Genomic DNA, 20,946 nt, shown 5'->3' on the forward strand with positions numbered 1-20,946 from the left:
TACTAATATTATATCAGTAGCAATTATTTTTAATTGTGTTAATTTTTTAAAAACTTTTATAGGTACTAGTCTTAAAAGAGCCTTGTTGACAGCTAATTAGGATGTGTAATTAATTCCACACATCTAAAACTGTCTCAGAAAATAATCTTGATATTTTTTCTAGCCGTGCTTACTTTTTTTAGGATCATTGGAAACGCCATCAGTTAAAAGGACGACAGTTTTAACAGCCTGAGGCCTGCCACCTGAGAGGGTGTTGAACATGCCATCTGTGAGGACATGATCAAACGCCAGGTTTGTCCAGGTTTGTGTACGCATGTATGGGGCCGCTAGAATTGCCTGAAGATTACATCAATAAATTACTCTCTTAAAATAATTAGTTACTTTTACTGGAATACGACTGTAATTTATTTTTTGTATACACTATAAAATTCCCCTTTATAACAATCTATAGTTACGAGAAAAATGGCCCGTTGAGGAAGGATACACCGGGCGCTAGGCTGATAGTGCTGTCTCTTTTCTCTAAACTAAACCCCCCCCCAGCCCCCCCACACACACCACCCCCCCCCCCCACACCACCCCCCCCCCCACACCACCCCCCCCACCCCCCGAAAAACCTGTATACCGTCCCATTCAACGAAATATAATTATATACTTTTTCCAGTGTCCGCCCCCTCCCCGAAAATTCTACCCCCACCCCCGAAAATTTCAAGTACCCCCACCACTCTCCGGGGAGGAAAAAGTCTAAATTAACCCCCCCCCCCCACTCACCCCCCTACCCCCCCCCCCACCCCCCCCCCCCCCTCTAAAAAAACATGTCTACCGTCCCATTCAACGAAATATAATTATATACTTTTTCCAGTGTCCGCCCCCTCCCCGAAAATTCTACCCCCGCCCCCGAAAATTTCAAGTACCCCCACCCCTCTCCGGGGAGGAAAAAGTCTGAAAGAAACACTGGTGTCGCGCTTAGCCACTACGCGAAGAATTGCATTAAAGAAATTGCGAGAAAACCACTTTTTAGATTAGACACATTAATTAGGCGGTAATTTTATTATAGAGTATCGATGAGGAAATTTCTTTTGAGTTGGGGAGGGGGGGGGGGGGGCTCAGACGTTCTTACGCGGGGGGTGGGGCTTCGCCCCTACTCGAAGAATTCTATGCACGAAACTCTTCACGCAAACCATTTAGATTAGACAACATTTCCTTTTTTTCAATGTTTCAATGACGTCATTACATTACTGTGTGCACTCTCTGGTTTGAGATTATGTTCTACTCTACGCTAAATGTGTCGACGTCATATTTCGTTTTTCGAATTACTGTGCAGGTTTTTAAATTCCTTGTGTTTTCTCTAGAGCGTTCTTGTCAGACAGATAGATAGATAGATAGATAGATAGAGAGACAGCGAAACTATTATTATAGACGAGAAAAATGGCCCGTTGAGGAAGGATACACCGGGCGCTAGGTTGATAGTGCTGTCTCTTTTCTCTAAACTAAAACCAACCCACCCCCCACACACCACCCCCACCCCCCCACCCCACACACCACCCCCCACCCCCACCCCCTCCACACACCGCCCCCCCACCCCTCCACCCCCACCCCCCAAAAAAAACATGTCTACCGTCCAATTCAACGAAATATAATTATATACTTTTTCCAGTGTCCGCCCCCTCCCAGAAAATTCTACCCCCGCCCCCGAAAATTTCAATTACCCCCACCACTCTCCGGGGAGGAAAAACTCTGAAAGAAACACTGAAACCAACCCACCCCCACCCCCCACACACACACCACCACCCCCCCCACCCCTCCACCCCCCCCCCCCCCCCCCAAAAAAAAAAACATGTCTACCGTCCCATTCAACGAAATATAATTATATACTTTTTCCAGTGTCCGCCCCCTCCCAGAAAATTCTACCCCCGCCCCCGAAAATTTCAAGTACCCCCACCCCTCTCCGGGGAGGAAAAAGTCTGAAAGAAACACTGAAACCAACCCCCCCCCACCCCCCCCCCCCCACACACACCACCCCCCCCCCCGCCCCTCCACCCCCCCCACACACACACCACCCCCCCCCCCCCCCCCAAAAAAAAAAAAAAAACATGTCTACCGTCCCATTGCAAGAAAACCACTTTTAAGATTAGACACATTAATTAGGCGGTAATTTTATTATAGAGTATCGATGAGGAAATTTCTTTTGAGTTGGGGAGGGGGGGGGGGCTCAGACGTTCTTACGCGGGGGTGGGGCTTCGCCCCTACCCGAAGAATTGTATGAAAGAAACTCTTCACGCAAACCACTTAGATTAGACCAAATTGCCTTTGTATTGAATATCGATAATCAATGACGTCATATCAATGTGTGCACTATCCGGCTTGAGATTATTTTCTACTCTGTGCGCTAAATGTGTCGACGTCATACTTCGTTTTTCGAATTACTATGCATGTTTTTATTTTCCTTGTGTTTTCTCTAGAGCGTTCTTGTCAGACAGATAGATAGATAGATAGATAGATAGATAGATAGAGAGAGAGACAGCGAAACTATTATTATAGATTGTAATAGTGTAATAAAATAATCTATGGGATGGCATGGTTGAATTGTAGAGCATACAACTGCTAAAATGAAAGTCTCGTGTTTGAATCCGGGTTAAGTCCACCGAATATCCCTGAGTCCACCCAGCTTTTATGGGTACCTGATCCACATTAAGGAAAATAAAGGCAACTGGGCTGACCAGACTATCCCTTTTTATGCTGAGTTCACAGAAACAGGTGAACTCTACTTCACTTGCCCAGGGGCCGTCAGGTTGGAAAGGAAACTTTACTACTTACTAATAATAATTTATTACTAGGCACACTTTAGTATAACTTTCAATGCAAGCTCGCTATTATTTTAGAATAAATTATGAAGTTTCTCTTGAATAAATCAATTACTTCCTCATAAAGGTTCCACATTTTTTTTACATAGCTCTGTTTTACCTCAGAGTTAAACCCCTTACTTGTTGAATGGACTGCTGGTCACTGAATGTGTTCAAATCAAACAGCTCCGTCACATTAGTGCCAAAGATGAGAGCACCAAACTGAGTCGCATCTTTGCTGACGTTGAACTGTGAGACTAGACGGGATGTGAAGTCAAGCTGTAACTGGTAGTTGCTTCTACCAATACTGCCTGATGAATCCAGCACGAAGACGATGTCCGCCAAAGTGGTACACGGCACAACTAAAGATACAAAAATTTGGTAATCTATCGTTTTGGGTACGTAAAATCGCCCGCGACTAGTAATGTGAAAAACAGGTGACTACTTACATTTTAATAATTATTTCACATTTTGAGAAGGATTTATGTTTTGAAAAATACAAAAATGTTTCCTTGTTTCATTTATGTACCTGTTTTTAAACAATTGAATTAAAACTTTTCAGTAATAAATGAACACCAGCGATGTTTCCAACAGATTCAACCATGCTCATTGACTATAGCAGCCATCTTGTTAAAGTTTTATTTTTATAGACTTATAGCGCGAGATTCAGGCGGAAGTCACTCTATTTTACAAATGGCTGCTGTTTATATAGCAAATCTTGCTTGCAGACACTGCTGTTTAAAGTTAATTTCTGGCCTATATTGATATATTTAGCCATTGATTTAGGTTTATTATTCATTTATCTATAATATTTGACACAAACATATCACAATATACTTCTATTACAGCCTTGACAATGAGGTAACGTTTTCGTACATTAATAGCCGCGGGCGATTTTTTTACGTACCCAAAACGATAGATTACCAAAAATTTAGATTCTTAATTTTGAGAGAACCTATTATAATTTACATAAAACTTGTACTTACCCGTAGGCTAAGTAAAAAAAATTGACACTTTAAACAATTATTGATAGACTGTTGAGAAATGCCCTATCTTTTGTTAAGTGTAGGCTAATGGGTAGGATGATTAAATGTTTCTGTTTGTACAATAAAAACAACGTGAGATGTAATGGATACACCAGCTTGTGTCAAAATCATTGGGTGTGACAGTTCTACTTACTAAACAATCATTTAATGTAAGATGTAATGGATCAACCTGGTAGACAAATCATTTGATGAAAGATGTAATGGATGTACCAACTAGCCAACCATTCAATGTAAGATGTAAGCAAGTACCTACTTATATCACACTGTGTGGTATCAGTCAAGCTAACAACATAACCCTGAGCGCAGGAACAAATGAAACTACCAACAGTGTTGGTACAGTTGTGTTCACAAGGAGGTTTGCTGGATGTACATTCATTGTAGTCTGAAAATGAGTTGATGGATTAAATCATTTTTTCGTTTTGTATTGTTGCTAAAATACTGAATATCTTTGAACACACTGGTAACCTGGCTTCACCTCTAACTTTATTATAAAGCTCTTCTATACTTTCTAAACAAATGTCTACACAAGGACACGTAAGTTACCTACCAACACATTTGGATGAGTTGGTTGTATCGATGGCGTAACCAGCTGGGCAGGCACAGTAGTACCCTCCTTGTGTGTTGATGCAGGACGGACATGGCAGATTGTTGGGGTCAGCACATTCATCAATGTCTGCAAGTTATTGATACATCAATATGTTTAGACGCACATTCATCAATGTCTGCAAGTTATTGATACATCAATATGTTTAGACGTACATTCATCAATGTCTGCAAGTTATTGATACATCAATATGTTTAGACGTACATTCATCAATGTCTGCAAGTTATTGATACATCAATATGTTTAGACATACATTCATCAATGTCTGCAAGTTATTGATACATCAATATGTTTAGACATACATTCATCAATGTCTGCAAGTTATTGATACATCAATATGTTTAGATGCACCTTCATCAATGTCTGTGAGGTATTGATACATCAATTTGTTTAAACTGTTTATATTTGACCACACAAAGTTTTACAGTTATAAGTAAGCTGCCTCACAAACATTTCTGAAAACCTGCTTATTTGAACTTTCTCTTAACAGTATTTATCATAATTATGTAAGCTTTTGGTAAACAGGACTAGTTAGAAATTTCTGTTGTAATTTTATTTTAAAATAGAACTGACTTGTATGTACAGTAAAGGTTTGACATAAAATGGGAGTTACAATAAGGGCCTGTACTTAATATAAGAGAAAACACCAGAGCCAGTCAAAAACTTTAGAAGCTTATTGTTTAGAATTTAAAAATTAATTTTCCAAATTTTATTGTAATTTAAATTGTTGTTGGCCTACATTCAAGCATGTTGTATGAATAAATAACTAACCATAAAGTTTGGTTGTATCCTGATGCGTAACCTATTTACTCAGATTAATTGTAACTTTGAAAGAAAGAAATGCTCTAATAATTTTAGTTTTCTTCAGTAACTAATTAGACTGACCAACACCTTTAATTGTTATGTATGTAATGAAACCGAACAACACATTTAGTGGGATCTGTAACTAATGAGACTAACCAACACATTTAATTATGTAACTAATGAGACTGACCAACACATTTATGTAACTAATGAGACTGACCAACACATTTATGTAACTAATGAGACTGACCAACAGTTATGTAACTAATGAGACTGACCAACACATTTATGTAACTAATGAGACTAACCAACACATTTAGTAGGGTCTGTGCTGCTGATGGTGTAGTTAGCGCTGCAGGAGCAGGTAAAGCTGCCGGGTGTGTTGGTGCAGGTCTGTTGGCAGACTGGACTGCTGGAACTGGTACATTCATTGACGTCTGCAACATTTAACTAATAAATACATCTTCTACACATGCCTATAACTGCCTGTATTAATTCTATTCAGCTAAAAAATACAGCTTTTAATAAACAGAGTTACAAAGCAATTTTGTATTTGTTGTTAATGATTGTTATCTGCATTCTGAAGCAATACAGATACTTCTGTGGCTAATAGATTACCATATAATTTTAATTTAAGATACTAAAATATGAATACTGACCAACACATTTGGTGGGATCTGTAGTGCTGATGGTGTATCCAGCCCTACAGGAACATGTAAAGCTGCCTGCTGTGTTGGTACATGTTTGTTCACAAACTGGACTGCTAGAACTGGTACATTCATTAATGTCTAGAGAAAAAAATTACTTGTAGAATTAAAGAACAGGCTTATTATACATCTGTCAGTTTTGTTGAAATTTGCTTGAAGCTTATATCAACATAAATAAATTATGCTTATATTAACATAAATAGTGTTTATACTAAAATATTTATAAATGTACCATCAGGCCTGTGATATAAAAATGTATTTAGAAATGGGCTAAAAAGTAAAAAATTCCATAAATTAAAAGATTTAAAAATCCATGTAATAGAATTGTATTATATTAAAACAACAAGTATATGATGATGATTATAAAGATGTTATAAAACTTAGATTCAAAAAATAAAATTTGAAATATTTTAACTTTCACTGTTTTAATTTCTAATAAAAATAATATTTTAGTGATCTGCTCAACATACTGACCAACACATTTGGTGGGATCTGTGGTGCTGATGGTGTACCCAGCCCTACAGGAACATGTAAAGCTGCCTGCTGTGTTGGTACATGTTTGTTCACAAACTGGACTGCTTGAACTGGTGCATTCATTGATGTCTAGAGAAAAACAAATTAAAATTGAAAAAAATATTAGTAATATATAGGCTTTGCTGAAATTTGTTTTATTGCCAACATAAACATCAAGTACACATTTATTCCATAATATAAGCCTACCAGTTTGATAACAATTGTTTAGAACCTTGAGCTAAAAAGTACAATGCACCCTAAATTAGAAGATTTTTAATTCACACAATGCAACTGTATTACACTTAATATATATGTAATTAAATCTTCATGAAAACATAACCATCTCCCAAATTTATTTATCAAACTAATTCAAAAATTAAATTATGTTTACTATCATTAATTAAAAGTATTTTTAAGTGATGTGTTCCACAAACTGACCAACACATTTGGTGGGATCTGTGGTGCTGATGGTGTACCCAGTTCTACAGGAACATGTAAAGCTGCCTGCTGTGTTAGTACATGTTTGTTCACAAACTGGACTGCTTGAACTGGTACATTCATTGATGTCTGAGAAGTTTCAAATAGTTTATTGTTGAAAAAATAATGAATTTTTGTATATTAATGTGAAGAATTTCTGATAAATGTTTACAAATTTAAAAATTGATTAAAAAAATCATTTTTAGTTAATAAAATGAATTAAAACATGATGTAGTGTTTATAGTATGAAACCAATATAATTTTATTAATGTTTATCGAAAAGCTTGTTAAAACTGCACTTTTATAATTAGCTTGACTGTAGATTACAAACATATGTTTGATCATGTTATGGCATTTCAATGCAATACCTTGGCAATGAGTTGGGTCTGTGGGGCTAGGCCTAAAGCCAGCATTACCTTGGCACTGAGTTAGGTCTATGGGGCTAGGATTAAAGCCAGTATTATCTTGGCATTGTTGGGTCTATGGGACTAGGCTTAAAGCCAGCATTACCTTGGCACTGAGTTGGGTCTATGGGACTAGGCTTAAAGCCAACATTACCTTGGCACCGTTGGGTCTATGGGACTAGGCTTAAAGCCAGCATTACCTTGGCACTGAGTTAGGTCTATGGGGCTAGGATTAAAGCCAGTATTATCTTGGCATTGTTGGGTCTATGGGACTAGGCTTAAAGCCAGCATTTCCTTGGCACTGAGTTGGGTTTGTGGGGCTAGGGTTAAAGCCAGCATTACCTTGGCACTGAGTAGGGTCTATGGGGCTAGGCTTAAAGCCAGCATTACCTTGGCACTGAGTTGGGTCTGTGGGGCTAGGCTTAAAGCCAGCATTACCTTGGCACTGAGTTGGGTCTGTGGGGCTAGGCTTAAAGCCAGCATTACCTTGGCACTGAGTTGGGTCTATGCCAGTCTATGGGACTGGGCCTAAAGCCAGCATTACCTTGGCACTGAGTTGGGTCTATGGGACTAGGCTTAAAGCCAGCATTACCTTGGCACTGAGTTGGGTCTATGGGACTAGGCCTAAAGCCAGCATTACCTTGGCACTGAGTTGGGTCTATGCTTAAAGCCAGCATTACCTTGGCACTGAGTTGGGTCTGTGGGGCTAGGCTTAAAGCCAGCATTTCCTTGGCACTGAGTTGGGTCTGTAGGGCTAGGCTTAAAGCCAGCATTACCTTGGCACTGAGTTGGGTCTGTGGGGCTAGGCTTAAAGCCAGCATTACCTTGGCACTGAGTTGGGTCTGTAGGGCTAGGCTTAAAGCCAGCATTACCTTGGCACTGAGTTGGGTTTGTGGGGCTAGGCTTAAAGCCAGCATTACCTTGGCACTGAGTTGGGTCTGTGGGGCTAGGCTTAAAGCCAGCATTACCTTGGCATTGAGTTGGGTCTATGGGACTAGGCTTAAAGCCAGCATTACCTTGGCACTGAGTTGGGTCTGTGGGACTAGGCCTAAAGCCAGCATTACAGGAACATGAGAAGCTGCCATTTGTGTTGGTACAAACTTGTTGACATGGGGAGTTGGATGAATCAGCGCATTCATTTATGTCTGTTGGGGAGAAACAATTTTCTACGTCAAAAATATTGTTTAGCTCAGTACATAAGAAAATGTCTATTGAAATATTTCCTTGGAATATAATTATCATGCTAATTATGCTATTGATCATCTCCTGCTAAATAATCAAAAATGATAATCAACCTATTTATTTATATTGGACCATTGTATAAATGTGTTAAATAAATGCAAGCCTAAACAGAGTTCAGCCTGAAGTAACCAATTTGTGATTACCTTGACATTTGCTTGGGTCAGTTGTACTGACCATGTAGCCAGCATTACACGAGCAGGTGAAACTTCCATTGGTGTTTGTACACTTCTGCTGGCAGGGGGAGCCACTGCTTGCTGTACATTCATTGATGTCTGGGACATAAATATGTTTATGTTGTTATTGTTATGGGTTGATATAGCTGAGGTGAGAGACTAAATGCTAGTTATGTCAGGAATTTATTGCACATTTTTCACTATCACTTATCTTCCCAGCAGAAGTGGGTACATGTGACTAGATGGATAGAAAATGTGAGGTGGCTAAATTAAAAGACCAAAGTTACCTCCCTTGAATCACAAGTAAATTTTACTTTTGTTATCAATTATTTAATAGATTTAACTTAGATTTTTTTAGGCTAAATATAGAATTTCGGTGTGGTAGCTTGAAATGTTTGGTAACAGAAGGACTACTCTAACCTTGACATTTAGAGGAATCTGTGTCGCTGACTGTGTAGCCAGCAGAACAGGAGCAGACGTAACCACCAGCTGTATTGGTGCAGGTTTGTTGACAGGGGCTGGGTGTAAAGCTGCATTCATTTATATCTGGACATAAATTTGGTATAACTTTAATGATTGTAAAAACATCAATATTGCTATATTGCATAAGAATAGTAGACATATGAGGCAGAGTGGTCATGCAGTAAAAATGTATCTGAATCTAAATCCTGAATTTCAAATTTGTAAGTCTATTAACACTTTAAATCCCTATGCAAATGCATGCTTTTAAATATACACAGACAAAAATGAAAACTGTATTACTTACACCTATGTCAACATATTAAGAGTTTATATTAATTAACACTCAACTACTGTTATAGAGAGAAATGACCAATACTGACCAATACATTTAGTGGAGTCTGAAGGGTCAACTCTGAAGCCAGGTGTACAGGAGCACCAGTATCCACCCACTGTGTTGGTGCACGTCTGTTGACAGGGAGGGTTCTGTGTGTTGCTGCATTCATTGACATCTGTACACATCAAAACACAGTATAGGGGTCAGGACACATGTGTTGTCAATGTTGATGTGTTCACTAACTTAACATGGTCTGTCTTATAGGGGTCAGATTTCACATGTGTAGTGAGACTATGTATTCACTAACTTAACACATGGTCTGTCTTATTGGGGTTAGTACACATGTGTTGAGACAATGTTTATGTGTTGACTAACATAGTACACATTTTATGGAGATTAAGTTGATGTATTCACTAACCTACACACTTGGTTGGGTCACTAGGACTGGATACATATCCACCTCTACAATAACAAGTGTATCCACCATCCGTATTCATACAGAGTTGTTGACATGGGTTTGTAGCACCAATGCACTCGTTAACCTCTGTAAGATGATGTAAATATCATGTTAAGTTGCCCACAAAAACCCACAATTTTACTGTTTCAAGCAATAGGTTCACCCCTTTCTAAACTGATTTAATGATTGTATTTCATATCACAACATGCAAGTTAGACAACTATTGTAAACTAACAACAAGGCATTTGTTTTGATATATATTAACGACAGACCAACACAAAAGTGACTTGTCAACTGTTTACAAACTAAAAGTTTAATAATCCGATTACCATCACATTTAGTGGGGTCGCTTGAGCTGGTAATGTAGCCATCCCTGCAGGTACAGTTGTAGCTTCCCATTGTGTTGATACAATCCTGTTGACAAGGGCTGGTGAACACATTGCTGCACTCGTTGACATCTGTGAGAAAACAAATTTTACAGTACTGTTCTGTTCACAAACTCTAACAGGGCTGGTGAACACATTGCTGCACTCGTTGACATCTGTGAGAAAACAAATTTTACAGTACTGTTCTGTTCACAAACTCTAACAGGGCTGGTGAACACATTGCTGCACTCGTTGACATCTGTGAGAAAACAAATTTTACAGTACTGTTCACAAACTCTAACAAGGGCTGGTGAACACATTGCTGCACTCATTAATATCTGTGAGAAAACAAATTGTACAGTACTGTTCTGTTCACAAACTCTAACAAGGGCTGGTGAACACATTGCTGCACTCATTAATATCTGTGAGAAAACAAATTGTACAGTACTGTTCTGTTCACAAACTCTAACAGGGACTGGTGAACACATTGCTGAACTCATTAATATCTGTGAGAAAACAAATTTTACAGTACTGTTCACAAACTCTAACAAGGACTGGTGAACACATTACTGCATTCGTTGACATCTGTGAGAAAACAAATTTTACAGTACTGTTCTGTTCACAAACTCCATTCATTAGGCAACAAAAAGTAAAAAAGTTTCCCTTTCAAACCAGACGGTCTATGGGGCAAGTGAAGTAGAGTTCACTTGTTTCTGTGACCTTGGCATATGAAGAGATAGTGTGGTCAGCACTATGGCCAGCCACATAAATTGCTGGGTGGACAGGGATGTTCTACTGACTTGGACCTGGATTTGAACTCGAGACCTACAAGTTAGCAGCCATGTACTCTTCTGCTTAGGCCACGGTGTCCCATAATGATTACTGTATAATCAATAATTTTCCTGGATTTATTTTAGCTGAAAAGTTTTATCTCAATAATACTTATTCTAGTGCAACTGTTTTTTGTTTACATAAAAAGTATTTGTTTTTTATATTTTATCAGGGGTTGTTACCTTCACATTTGGAGGGATCCGTTGGACTGACTTTGTACCCAGTCCTACATGAGCAGGTGTAGCCACCGTCATAGTTACTGCAGGTTTGTTGACAAGGTGGGTTGCTAAGGTTACTGCATTCATTGATATCTGTAGAAACAAAATGTAATACACTTTTCAAAGGGATATGTTAACATTCGCCATTATGTTACAAAGTAGTTCCTGTGGTAGGTTTTCGTCATAATAAAGAAAAAAAAAACTAAATGTCTAAACAATTTTATTTATAAACCCATTTTCAACAAAAATAGAAACAAATTTATACTTAAACTAATGTTTTGGATTAGAAAATGGTTAAAGCTGTACGGTACAAAATGTAGGCAACAATTGATACAACTATAGGGTAGAAAACGTAGGCACCATGGCACTGACCTATACACCTAGAAGGGTCTGTAGGGCTGACTTGGTACCCAGATCCACAGGAACAATAAAACCCACCAACTGTGTTGGTACAGGTTTGTTGGCAAGGGAGAGAACTGCATTCATTGATATCTGTTGGTGGCACAAGGCATTTCATTTTCAAACAGATAAATTAAAATATATTTTTTTATTCTAGCATATTGATAAAGTTTTTTTGGACTGTTAGGTAATTCATATTTAGTTTAAACTATAAAACTTAATTAATTTAGAAATCTATTGTTAAGTAGAGTAGCTGCCCCTTACCATCACATTTAGTAGGATCCAGAGGGTTGACAGTGTAGCCATTTCTACAGGAACATGAGTAGCTGCCTACAGTGTTGGTGCAATATTGCTGGCACTGGCTCATTCCATTGCTGCATTCATTCACATCTGGAGGAGACAATACACTACATTACTTACTAGTATGTTCTTAAAGAAATTAATTTTTACATTTTTGAGTTTTGTAAATGGCTGCCATTAGGAATGCTACAGATTATAACTGACCAACACATCGAGTTGGGTCTGTAGGACTGACAACATAACCAGGCCGGCAGGAGCAGACATAGCTTCCAGGTGTGTTTGTACAAGTCTGTTGGCATGGCGACGCAATGCTGCACTCATTTATGTCTGAAACAAAGTTTCATGACAGTTACTGCTCACATGTATCTTGAATGATTTCATACAAAAATAAGCCAAAAAATTAAATCCTTCGAGTACAAGAACTGGGATATAAAGTTAAGCAGAAACAGACTGTAGGAAAAAAAGACCTACCTGTACACCTGGTTGGGTCACTCACACTGACACTGTAGCCAGCCCTACAGGTGCAAACAAAACTTCCAAAGGTATTAGTGCAGGTCTGTTCACAAGGTGAGCCAAGGGTACTGGTGCACTCATTGATATCTGAAGAAGAAACAGATGCTATTTCTTATTTTAGTGTTACTAGTTGGACATGGGACTGTGTGGCCTAGTGCTAACCCGAAATTCTGGAGTTCAAATCTGGGTTCAAGTCAGTAGAATGTCCCTGAGTCCACCCAGCTCTAATGAGTACCTAACCCCTATTAGGGGAAGGGGGCTGGGCATAGTGCTGACCACACTATCCCTTCATCTGCCTAGGTCAAAGAAACACGTGAACTCTATTTCACTTGCCCCATGGACCGTCAGGTTCAAAAAGGGAACTTTACTTTGTACTAGTTTGAAATTATTTTGGTCACATGAGTTTAAAATTTGAGAAAAATGTACTCATAAAAATACTGGTATTGAGAGTGATTGATGATAGATTACAGTAAGAAAAAACTTACCTTGACAAGCTGAAGAGTTAGTCACACTGACAGCAAAACCTGTCCTGCAGGAACAGGTGTAGCCTGTGGCAGTGTTGGTGCAGGTTTGTTGGCAGGGGGAAGTACTGCAGTCACCTGTTAGAGTAAATCAAGGGATGGACGAACTATTTCACAGTAAAACAAATTGACGCAGTGAGTAATATCACTGCATAGCATGATACAAGGTAAGGTTATGTTGATATTATTTACATCTAATATTTCCATACAAATTGTAGTCCAGTTCCTAATTTTGAAGATTTAAAATTAACCTTACCTGTTCTTACTGTCTGCACTGAAATGTAAATAAAGACAATGACATTAAAATACAAGTAAAAACACAGGCTACATTAAACAATAAAATTTTACTTTGCATTTATTGGAAGCCAAAAAAAAAAATTGAGGGAAATATAATTTGGCTTGTTATTGATGTAATCCATTGACTACATTCAAACCAACTTGGCTAAACCATCAAACCATTATGTGTATCTAAATTAAATTTATGCTAAGTTCCAACGTACCAACACATTTTGTGGGATCAGTAGCACTAACAACATAGCCAGCAGTACAGGAACATGAGTAGCCTCCAGCTGTGTTCACACAAATTTGTTCACAGGGTCGGTTGACAGTGGATGCACATTCATTGACATCTATACAAGTTCATGTCAACAAAGGTTATACAGTACAAAATTCAAGTTTACTTTGATGTTAACAAAGGTTAGTAAGAGCAAATATATGAACTGAAGACAGAGTTTCTTCCAGCCCCCCCCCCCCCAACGAAATGAAATTTATATAATTTATATAGAAAATATATACTTTTAACAGTGTTCCCCCCCCCCCCCCCCCAGAGTCTGGAAGAAACACTGACTGAAGATAGTAACGAAATAAGCATAATTGATATCATAAAATGATGACTTGAAAACGGACCATGAATGAGTCTCACTTTTTAAAAGTTGTTTAATAAACTTACCAACACAGACTCCATTGCTGTATACATAACCGCTTCGACAAGAGCAACTGTAGCTCCCAATTGTGTTGGTACAGATTTGTGGACAAGGGGAGGTCAAACATTCATTGATATCTGGTAATAAAATACAGGGTTATCTTCACTATATGGGAACTCAAACACTCATTCATATCTGGTAATAAAATACAGGGTTATGTTCACTATATGGGAACTCACACACTCATTGATATCTGGTAATCAAATACAGGGTTATGTTCACTACATGGCAATAGAAAAAATCCACTACATTCACTAATCACCACTTGAGTTTAATAACTGACAATAATAAATAATTTAAATACAAGGGACTTTTTAAAAAGTTTATTGACATTCAATGACTTAAAAACCATAACAAAATTTCAGTCAACTGTTATGTAGGACATACCAAACTTTATATAATGAGGTTTGAGAAATAAACTGTGATGGGCTACTTTAAACTTTAGGGACCAACAACCTGTGTGTAACTTACCAACACATTTAGATGGATCTGAGGGGCTGGTAGTGAACCCTGACCTACACGAGCAGGTGAAACTTCCAGGTGTGTTGACACAGTTCTGTTCACATGGAGGACTGGCTGTGTTTGCACATTCATTGATATCTGTCAATATATCATCATTGGTGAATCCATGATATAATTTACAATCTAGTTTTGTTTTCATTTTCTCAATCTAATTTTGTTTACAATTTCTCATTGTTTCTATTGTTACATTTATAAGTAAATATGTTAATTAAAAAAAAAAAATCTTTAATTCCCATAACTTATGAAAATTACGTCATACATTATTTAACAATACATAGAAGAAATTATATCTGCTTATTAGCCAGGGCAGTACAAGGTAATAAGATTAAATTCTTGTTAGGGCAAATTCCTACACCATAAGGCTAGTTATTTCCAAGGTATAACAAAAAAGGAAGATTTCAATTCTATCAGTGAGTCAGCAGTTAAGTTATAAACAGTTACAGTCTCTAGGCTAGAGACTTACCAACACATTTGGTGGGATCTGTAGCACTGATTGTGTATCCTGATCTACATGAGCAAGTGTAGCTTCCAATTGTGTTGGAACATATCTGCTCACATGGTGGATTTGTTGGGTTGTTGCATTCATTTATGTCTGCAAACATTGTTTTAGAATTAAATAGGAACATTGTTCAGACAATATTTGTGTCTATGATTGTTGTAATTTAATGTTATTGTTTTGAAAGTATATATAAACATATATATATACAAGTAAGCCTTGAGTTTTAAGACAGGCAGGTGGTCAATAGTAAAAATATTATAATAGGGCATATGATAAAACACTATAACTTATGTTTATAGATTATAAATAATCATTATTATCAATGGTAGGACTGAAAAACAAAGGTCAAAGAGTCTAAGAATAAAGATAAAAGAGTTCATACAACATAATAAAATGAATTATTTTGCTTTTGGCTTTAGACTTAAGAGTAAGACTTAGTATACTAAGTCTTACTCTTAAGTCTAAAGCCAAATAAAATAGTAGATCTAAGTAATTAGATTCTAGTTTAATAGTTTTAGAGTAGTTTTAGTGTTTTAGTTTTAGGCACTTACTTTTTTAGGACTATCTTTAAAAAATATTTTTTTAATAGATCTGGATGTAGACTAGATTCTAGATTTCTAAGACATTGTCTAAATCTAGAATCTACATTTAGTTTTAAAAAATGTTTTATTACAGTTTAAAAGCTTTTTACCTATACTAGATATAGATCTAGATTCTAGATCTACATTCTATATCATCACAGTTAATAAATTACTTCAAATAAAGGCGGATGTAGACTCCATACCTTGCCAGGACACAAAGCAAAAATATAGATATAAATCTCCTAAAAAAAAATGTCATTTGCTGAATTTCTTCACTAGTGCTAGTGTTTCCTAGAGGTTTAAGATGTAGATCTAGATCTAAGTAATAATAGTTAAAACGTTATAATATGTTATCGCAGTCAAGGGTAGGGTTGAATCAAAATGTCAATATGTTCACACTCCTTGACTATTTTCTTTTAAATCTAACCTTGGCATTTGGTTGGATCAGTTGCGCTGACAGCATATCCCGGCATGCAAGAACAGCTATAACCAGTGTTTGTATTTGTACACGTCTGCTGACAAGGGGAAGAACTGCAATCTACACCAAACAAAAATCCTGTTTATAACATTTTCAATATATCGCACATCAGACTATTTATTCCCATATACATTTGAACATGAATTTAACTTTATTGCTGATTTAAATGAACCCAAGTTGTCCTTTTTAGAAAACTGAAACAAAGTACCACTTCCGGTTTAAATTTTTCGCACAATCGCCCCTCCCCCGTATACGATAAAGGAGAAATACGTTAATAAATACTCACCTAGGCTATTAAATTAATTACATTACTGTAAGTGTAAACTTACCATTTCGCACAGTCCCCACTGAAGAAAAATTAAATATTATATTAAGAACAATTAATTTATGGGTTCTCTTTGTAGGCCTAATTAAAAATGTCAATTCAATAACAGTTTAACAAAATAAATATTTTCACAGTTACTGCTCACAAAAACTTTGAGTTTTAGCAAAATCTTTAGGTTTAAATCATAGTTTTTTTTTTTTTTTTTTTTTAAAAAAACGTGTATTCCGTATTTTTTATATACATTTTATTGGTGCTTTGAATTGATTTCACGAATATGTGTTTGCATTTTAAGAACTTTGCAAATAAATCACATTTAAAGATTTCTGTCTGTAAATGAATAGAAACATCCGACTTACCAACACATTTGGACGGATCTGTGGAGCTGACCACATACCCGGATGTACACGAGCACGTGTAGCTGCCCAGTGTGTTCGTACACACTTGCTGACACGGGCGGTTAAAGGCTACAGCACATTCGTTGATGTCTGTTAAAAAAAAGTTTGTTTACAAATCAAAATAGTTGTGTGATTGATCCATACTGATACGGAACTCATATAGAAATTAGAATCTACTTCTAAATAGCTTTGTTTACTTCTCAACGTACCATGGTACCTAACTCACTGTATCAATAAGACCTTACCTAAGCACTTGGTAGGGTTACTGCTACTGATGATGTAGCCAGTAGCCAGTAGTACATCTTACCTAAGTACTTGGTAGGGTTACTGCTACTGATGATGTAGCCAGTAGCCAGTAGTACATCTTACCTAAGTACTTGATAGGGTTAGTGCTACTGATGATGTAGCCAGGAGCCAGTATTTGATCTTACCTACACACTTGGTGGGGTCAGTGCTACTGATGATGTAGCCAGTAGCCAGTAGTACATCTTACCTACACACTTGGTGGGGTCAGTGCTACTGATGATGTAGCCAGTAGCCAGTATTTGACCTTACCTACACACTTAGTGGGGTCAGTGCTACTGATGATGTAGCCAGTAGCCAGTAGTACATCTTACCTACACACTTGGTAGGGTCAGTGCTACTGATGATGTAGCCAGTAGTACATCTTACCTACACACTTAGTGGGGTCAGTGCTACTGATGATGTAGCCAGTAGCCAGTAGTACATCTTACCTACACACTTAGTGGGGTCAGTGCTACTGATGATGTAGCCAGTAGCCAGTATTTGACCTTACCTACACACTTAGTGGGGTCAGTGCTACTGATGATGTAGCCAGTAGCCAGTATTTGATCTTACCTACACACTTGGTTGGGTCAGTACTATTGATGATGTAGCCAGTAGGCAGTATTTGACCTTACCTACACACTTAGTGGGGTCAGTGCTACTGATGATGTAGCCAGTAGCCAGTATTTGATCTTACCTACACACTTGGTTGGGTCAGTACTATTGATGATGTAGCCAGTAGGCAGTATTTGACCTTACCTACACACTTGGTGGGGTCAGTGCTACTGATGATGTAGCCAGTAGCCAGTATTTGATCTTACCTACACACTTGGTGGGGTCAGTGCTACTGATGATGTAGCCAGCCCTACAGGAACATGCGTAGCCAGTGTTTGTGTTCTGACAAATCTGTTGACAAGGCGCGCCGACACAGTTCCCTACGGAGAAATGTTTTTTTTTCTCTAAATACATCGTTTGTAAGTAAAAGCGTTGAGAGTTAGTCATTATAGAAATATTATCAAACACCAGAAGATTAGGAAGTCAAAGAGTAATACAAGTCTAAATAATAAACCAACAGTTTTGTTATGTTTTGCTATTTGTTTTCCTATGATCACGGCCAATCAGTGATTACTTAGAGCTGTAAATTTTGTGATGTGCTAAATAGATAGGTATTTTATGTTTAATTTTTTTTTTCGTCGACTCTGCATATCCAGTTCTAGATATGTGGGCACTCGTTAACTTACCGAACGGTTTTACTGTGGTAGGTGTTGTTGTAGTAGGTACACTCGTCATGGGCTTTACAGTGGTGGGTGACATAGTAATTGTCTTTATAGTGGTGGTAGTTTGTGTCGTGGGCTTTGCTGTTGTCGGTGCTGATGTAGCTGAAATGTAGGAGGACATCGTGAACAAATACCATACAGCAGATTAATGGAGATTTAAATTATTCATGTGACGTCGCCGATAAATCCCGTTGCCACGCCCTTTTTATTTACATTAAATTAGAAAACTGTTTTAAATTCTGGATACAGTTTGTTTATCACATTATCTTGTATTAAGAGCGAGCTCAGTTCTCTAGATGCGAATGAAGTGAATAGTTCCTGGCAACCCCAGCTCTCTAGACGCGAATGAAGTGAATAGATCCTGCTACTTACTTGCTGCAGCACATCCGAGCTTGTTGGGACCAGCAGCAGACGTGAAGCCGTCGCTACAGCATCCATAAAGTGAGGTGGAGCAGCCGACACTGGACAGACCAGCACCTAGACATAACATTCAATTATTGAATGGTTAGTGTTCACTCCATGGAGAAAGTACAATTTGAAATCACGTTATTCGTATTAGGTACATGCTGTTCTATAGTGGGAGGTTTGTTCAATTTTTATTCGTTTTCCTTCCTTATAAGGTAGCAATCTGTTGCTTAAAATATTGCTTAGTTAGCAATCCACCATGACGAACAGAAGACAATTAATTTTGAATGATAAAAAAATGTGTCAAAAGTATTTCGCAATTATAATTTAATTATAAGACACACTATTTTGTAAGTTTTTTAAAAGTTAACTTAAAGTCCCTAGCATGACTAAGAAGATGGAACATTTCACTAAATTTAACTTAAAAGCCCCTAGCATGACAGAAAAGATGGAACATTTCGTTAAAGTTAAGTCCCTAGCATGACTAAGAAGATGGAACAATTCGTTAAAGTTAACTTAAAAGCCCCTAGCATGACTAAGAAGATGGAACATTTCGCTAAATTTAACTTAAAAGTCCCTAGCACGACTAAGAAGATTAAATATTTCGTTAAAGTTAACTTATAAGTCCCTAGCATGACAGAAAAGCTGAACCATTTCGTAAAGTCAAGTCCTTAACATAACAGAAAAGCTGAACCATTTCTTCACCTCGGCAGACGCGGTACGACATTTTCTTATGCAGCTCCTGCAGGGTGTCGAAGGTCGGTGCCAGATACACATCGTCTGGGCTGCTGGCGATTGCCTGGAGCTCTGCTGTGGACGCCAGACCAATGCCCACTGCCAGAACTGTCACTCCGCTAGACTTGAGACGCTGGGCAGCGGCCAATGCTGAAAATTAGAAGTTAAATATTTCCAAGGCTTTTTGGTTATAGACTGTCAATGGTATCCAGATTGTTCTCTCGCGTGCATTTTTGTTTGTCACCTACTGTCTTTGGCTTGATGCTCAAGGTATTGTTACATTTCACTTAGTCTAAGTTAACCATTGCCCGTTAACGGTCAAATCCTCAACTGTCCTGTACCAACGTTAACAGATGACAATGTAAGTTTCTTACTTGCAGCTCCGTCCTGGGACATGCCGTCTGTCATGACAATAACCGTGTCGTTGACCCCCACTCGTGCGCCGTTGGTGGTTGAAAACATCAAGGAGTCAACAACCAAGTTGAGGGCCTTAGATGTTGCCGTCAGTCCTTTGAAATGGGGGATGGACAACAGGGCCTAACAGACAGAAAATATGGTTATTTCATCTTAAAAATATTTTTACACGAGAAAGATTTATCTCAATAGCTGAGTAACAGATAAGATTTAAGATGTTACGAGACCGACATTTAAAGCTTAATAAGGGAATCAGTATGTGTGAGTTATTTACAACTCCATGAAAAATGAAATCATACGTGGAGCATGTCAGGTAGGTACTCTACAGTACCTTACCTGTAGTCTGACATACCTGGAGCAAGTCTGGTAGGTACTGTAGAGTACCATACCTGTAGTCTGACATACCTGGAGCAAGTCTGGTAGGTACTGTAGAGTACCATACCTGTAGTCTGACATACCTGGAGCAAGTCTGGTAGGTACTGTAGAGTACCATACCTGTAGTCTGACATACCTGGATCGAGTCAGGTAGGTACTGTAGAGTACCATAGTCTGACATACCTGGAGCAAGTCTGGCCGTGTCGTGTAGTCCTTCAGGTCGAACATCTTCTTGGCGTTGTCGCTGAAGATGACGAGACCGACGAGGACGTCTTTGGTGCTGATTTCTACCGACGTGGCCAGGTCTCCGATGAACTGGATCTGTTTCTGGTAGTTCTCTGGCGTGATACTGGCCGAGGAGTCCATCACGAAGACCAGGTCACTCTGGCACCGCTCTGAGGAATCAGGACACACTGTGCTTTACTTTGTTTGTCTCAATTACATTTTTTTAAAAAACAAATT

General features: G+C 38.1%; 2 protein-coding genes and 1 long non-coding RNA gene across 4 annotated transcripts in view; all 3 read right to left on the minus strand.

The window, feature by feature from the left end:
• Positions 1 to 10,477, minus strand: part of LOC131937182 (fibrillin-1) — a 67,457-nt gene extending 56,980 nt beyond the window's left edge. Inside the window, exons 1-10 of the mRNA XM_059294395.1 lie at positions 10,393 to 10,477; positions 10,025 to 10,150; positions 9,653 to 9,781; positions 9,231 to 9,356; positions 8,781 to 8,909; positions 8,460 to 8,540; positions 7,988 to 8,035; positions 6,953 to 7,081; positions 6,476 to 6,604; positions 5,954 to 6,082 (exon numbers count right to left, since the gene is read on the minus strand). Coding sequence (XP_059150378.1) covers positions 5,954 to 6,082; positions 6,476 to 6,604; positions 6,953 to 7,081; positions 7,988 to 8,035; positions 8,460 to 8,540; positions 8,781 to 8,909; positions 9,231 to 9,356; positions 9,653 to 9,781; positions 10,025 to 10,150; positions 10,393 to 10,462 — 1,096 coding nt within the window. The 5' untranslated portion in view covers positions 10,463 to 10,477. The remainder of the gene's footprint in view (positions 1 to 5,953; positions 6,083 to 6,475; positions 6,605 to 6,952; positions 7,082 to 7,987; positions 8,036 to 8,459; positions 8,541 to 8,780; positions 8,910 to 9,230; positions 9,357 to 9,652; positions 9,782 to 10,024; positions 10,151 to 10,392) is intronic.
• Positions 1 to 20,946, minus strand: part of LOC131937183 (matrilin-2-like) — a 48,384-nt gene that overhangs the window by 26,520 nt on the left and 918 nt on the right. Inside the window, exons 3-12 of one of the 2 annotated variants that reach the window (XM_059294398.1) lie at positions 20,668 to 20,879; positions 20,070 to 20,232; positions 19,666 to 19,845; positions 18,928 to 19,032; positions 18,520 to 18,657; positions 18,100 to 18,213; positions 16,955 to 17,083; positions 16,603 to 16,620; positions 16,223 to 16,333; positions 15,179 to 15,307 (exon numbers count right to left, since the gene is read on the minus strand). In XM_059294398.1, the coding sequence (XP_059150381.1) occupies positions 15,179 to 15,307; positions 16,223 to 16,333; positions 16,603 to 16,620; positions 16,955 to 17,083; positions 18,100 to 18,213; positions 18,520 to 18,657; positions 18,928 to 19,032; positions 19,666 to 19,845; positions 20,070 to 20,232; positions 20,668 to 20,850 (1,270 nt within the window). In that variant the 5' untranslated portion in view covers positions 20,851 to 20,879. The remainder of the gene's footprint in view (positions 1 to 15,178; positions 15,308 to 16,222; positions 16,334 to 16,602; positions 16,621 to 16,954; positions 17,084 to 18,099; positions 18,214 to 18,519; positions 18,658 to 18,927; positions 19,033 to 19,665; positions 19,846 to 20,069; positions 20,233 to 20,667; positions 20,880 to 20,946) is intronic. The other variant, XM_059294397.1, reaches the window with a different exon arrangement.
• LOC131937184 (uncharacterized) lies at positions 13,172 to 13,834 on the minus strand. The gene is made up of 3 exons (XR_009386173.1): positions 13,711 to 13,834; positions 13,467 to 13,484; positions 13,172 to 13,288 (listed from the first exon to the last, which is right to left on the minus strand). It is a non-coding gene; the product is annotated as an uncharacterized LOC131937184 (long non-coding RNA).

This window comes from Physella acuta, unplaced genomic scaffold, assembly GCF_028476545.2.
Source record: "Physella acuta isolate Inbredline_101_S28 unplaced genomic scaffold, ASM2847654v3 ptg000202l, whole genome shotgun sequence".
Classification (NCBI taxonomy): Eukaryota; Metazoa; Mollusca; class Gastropoda; family Physidae; genus Physella; species Physella acuta.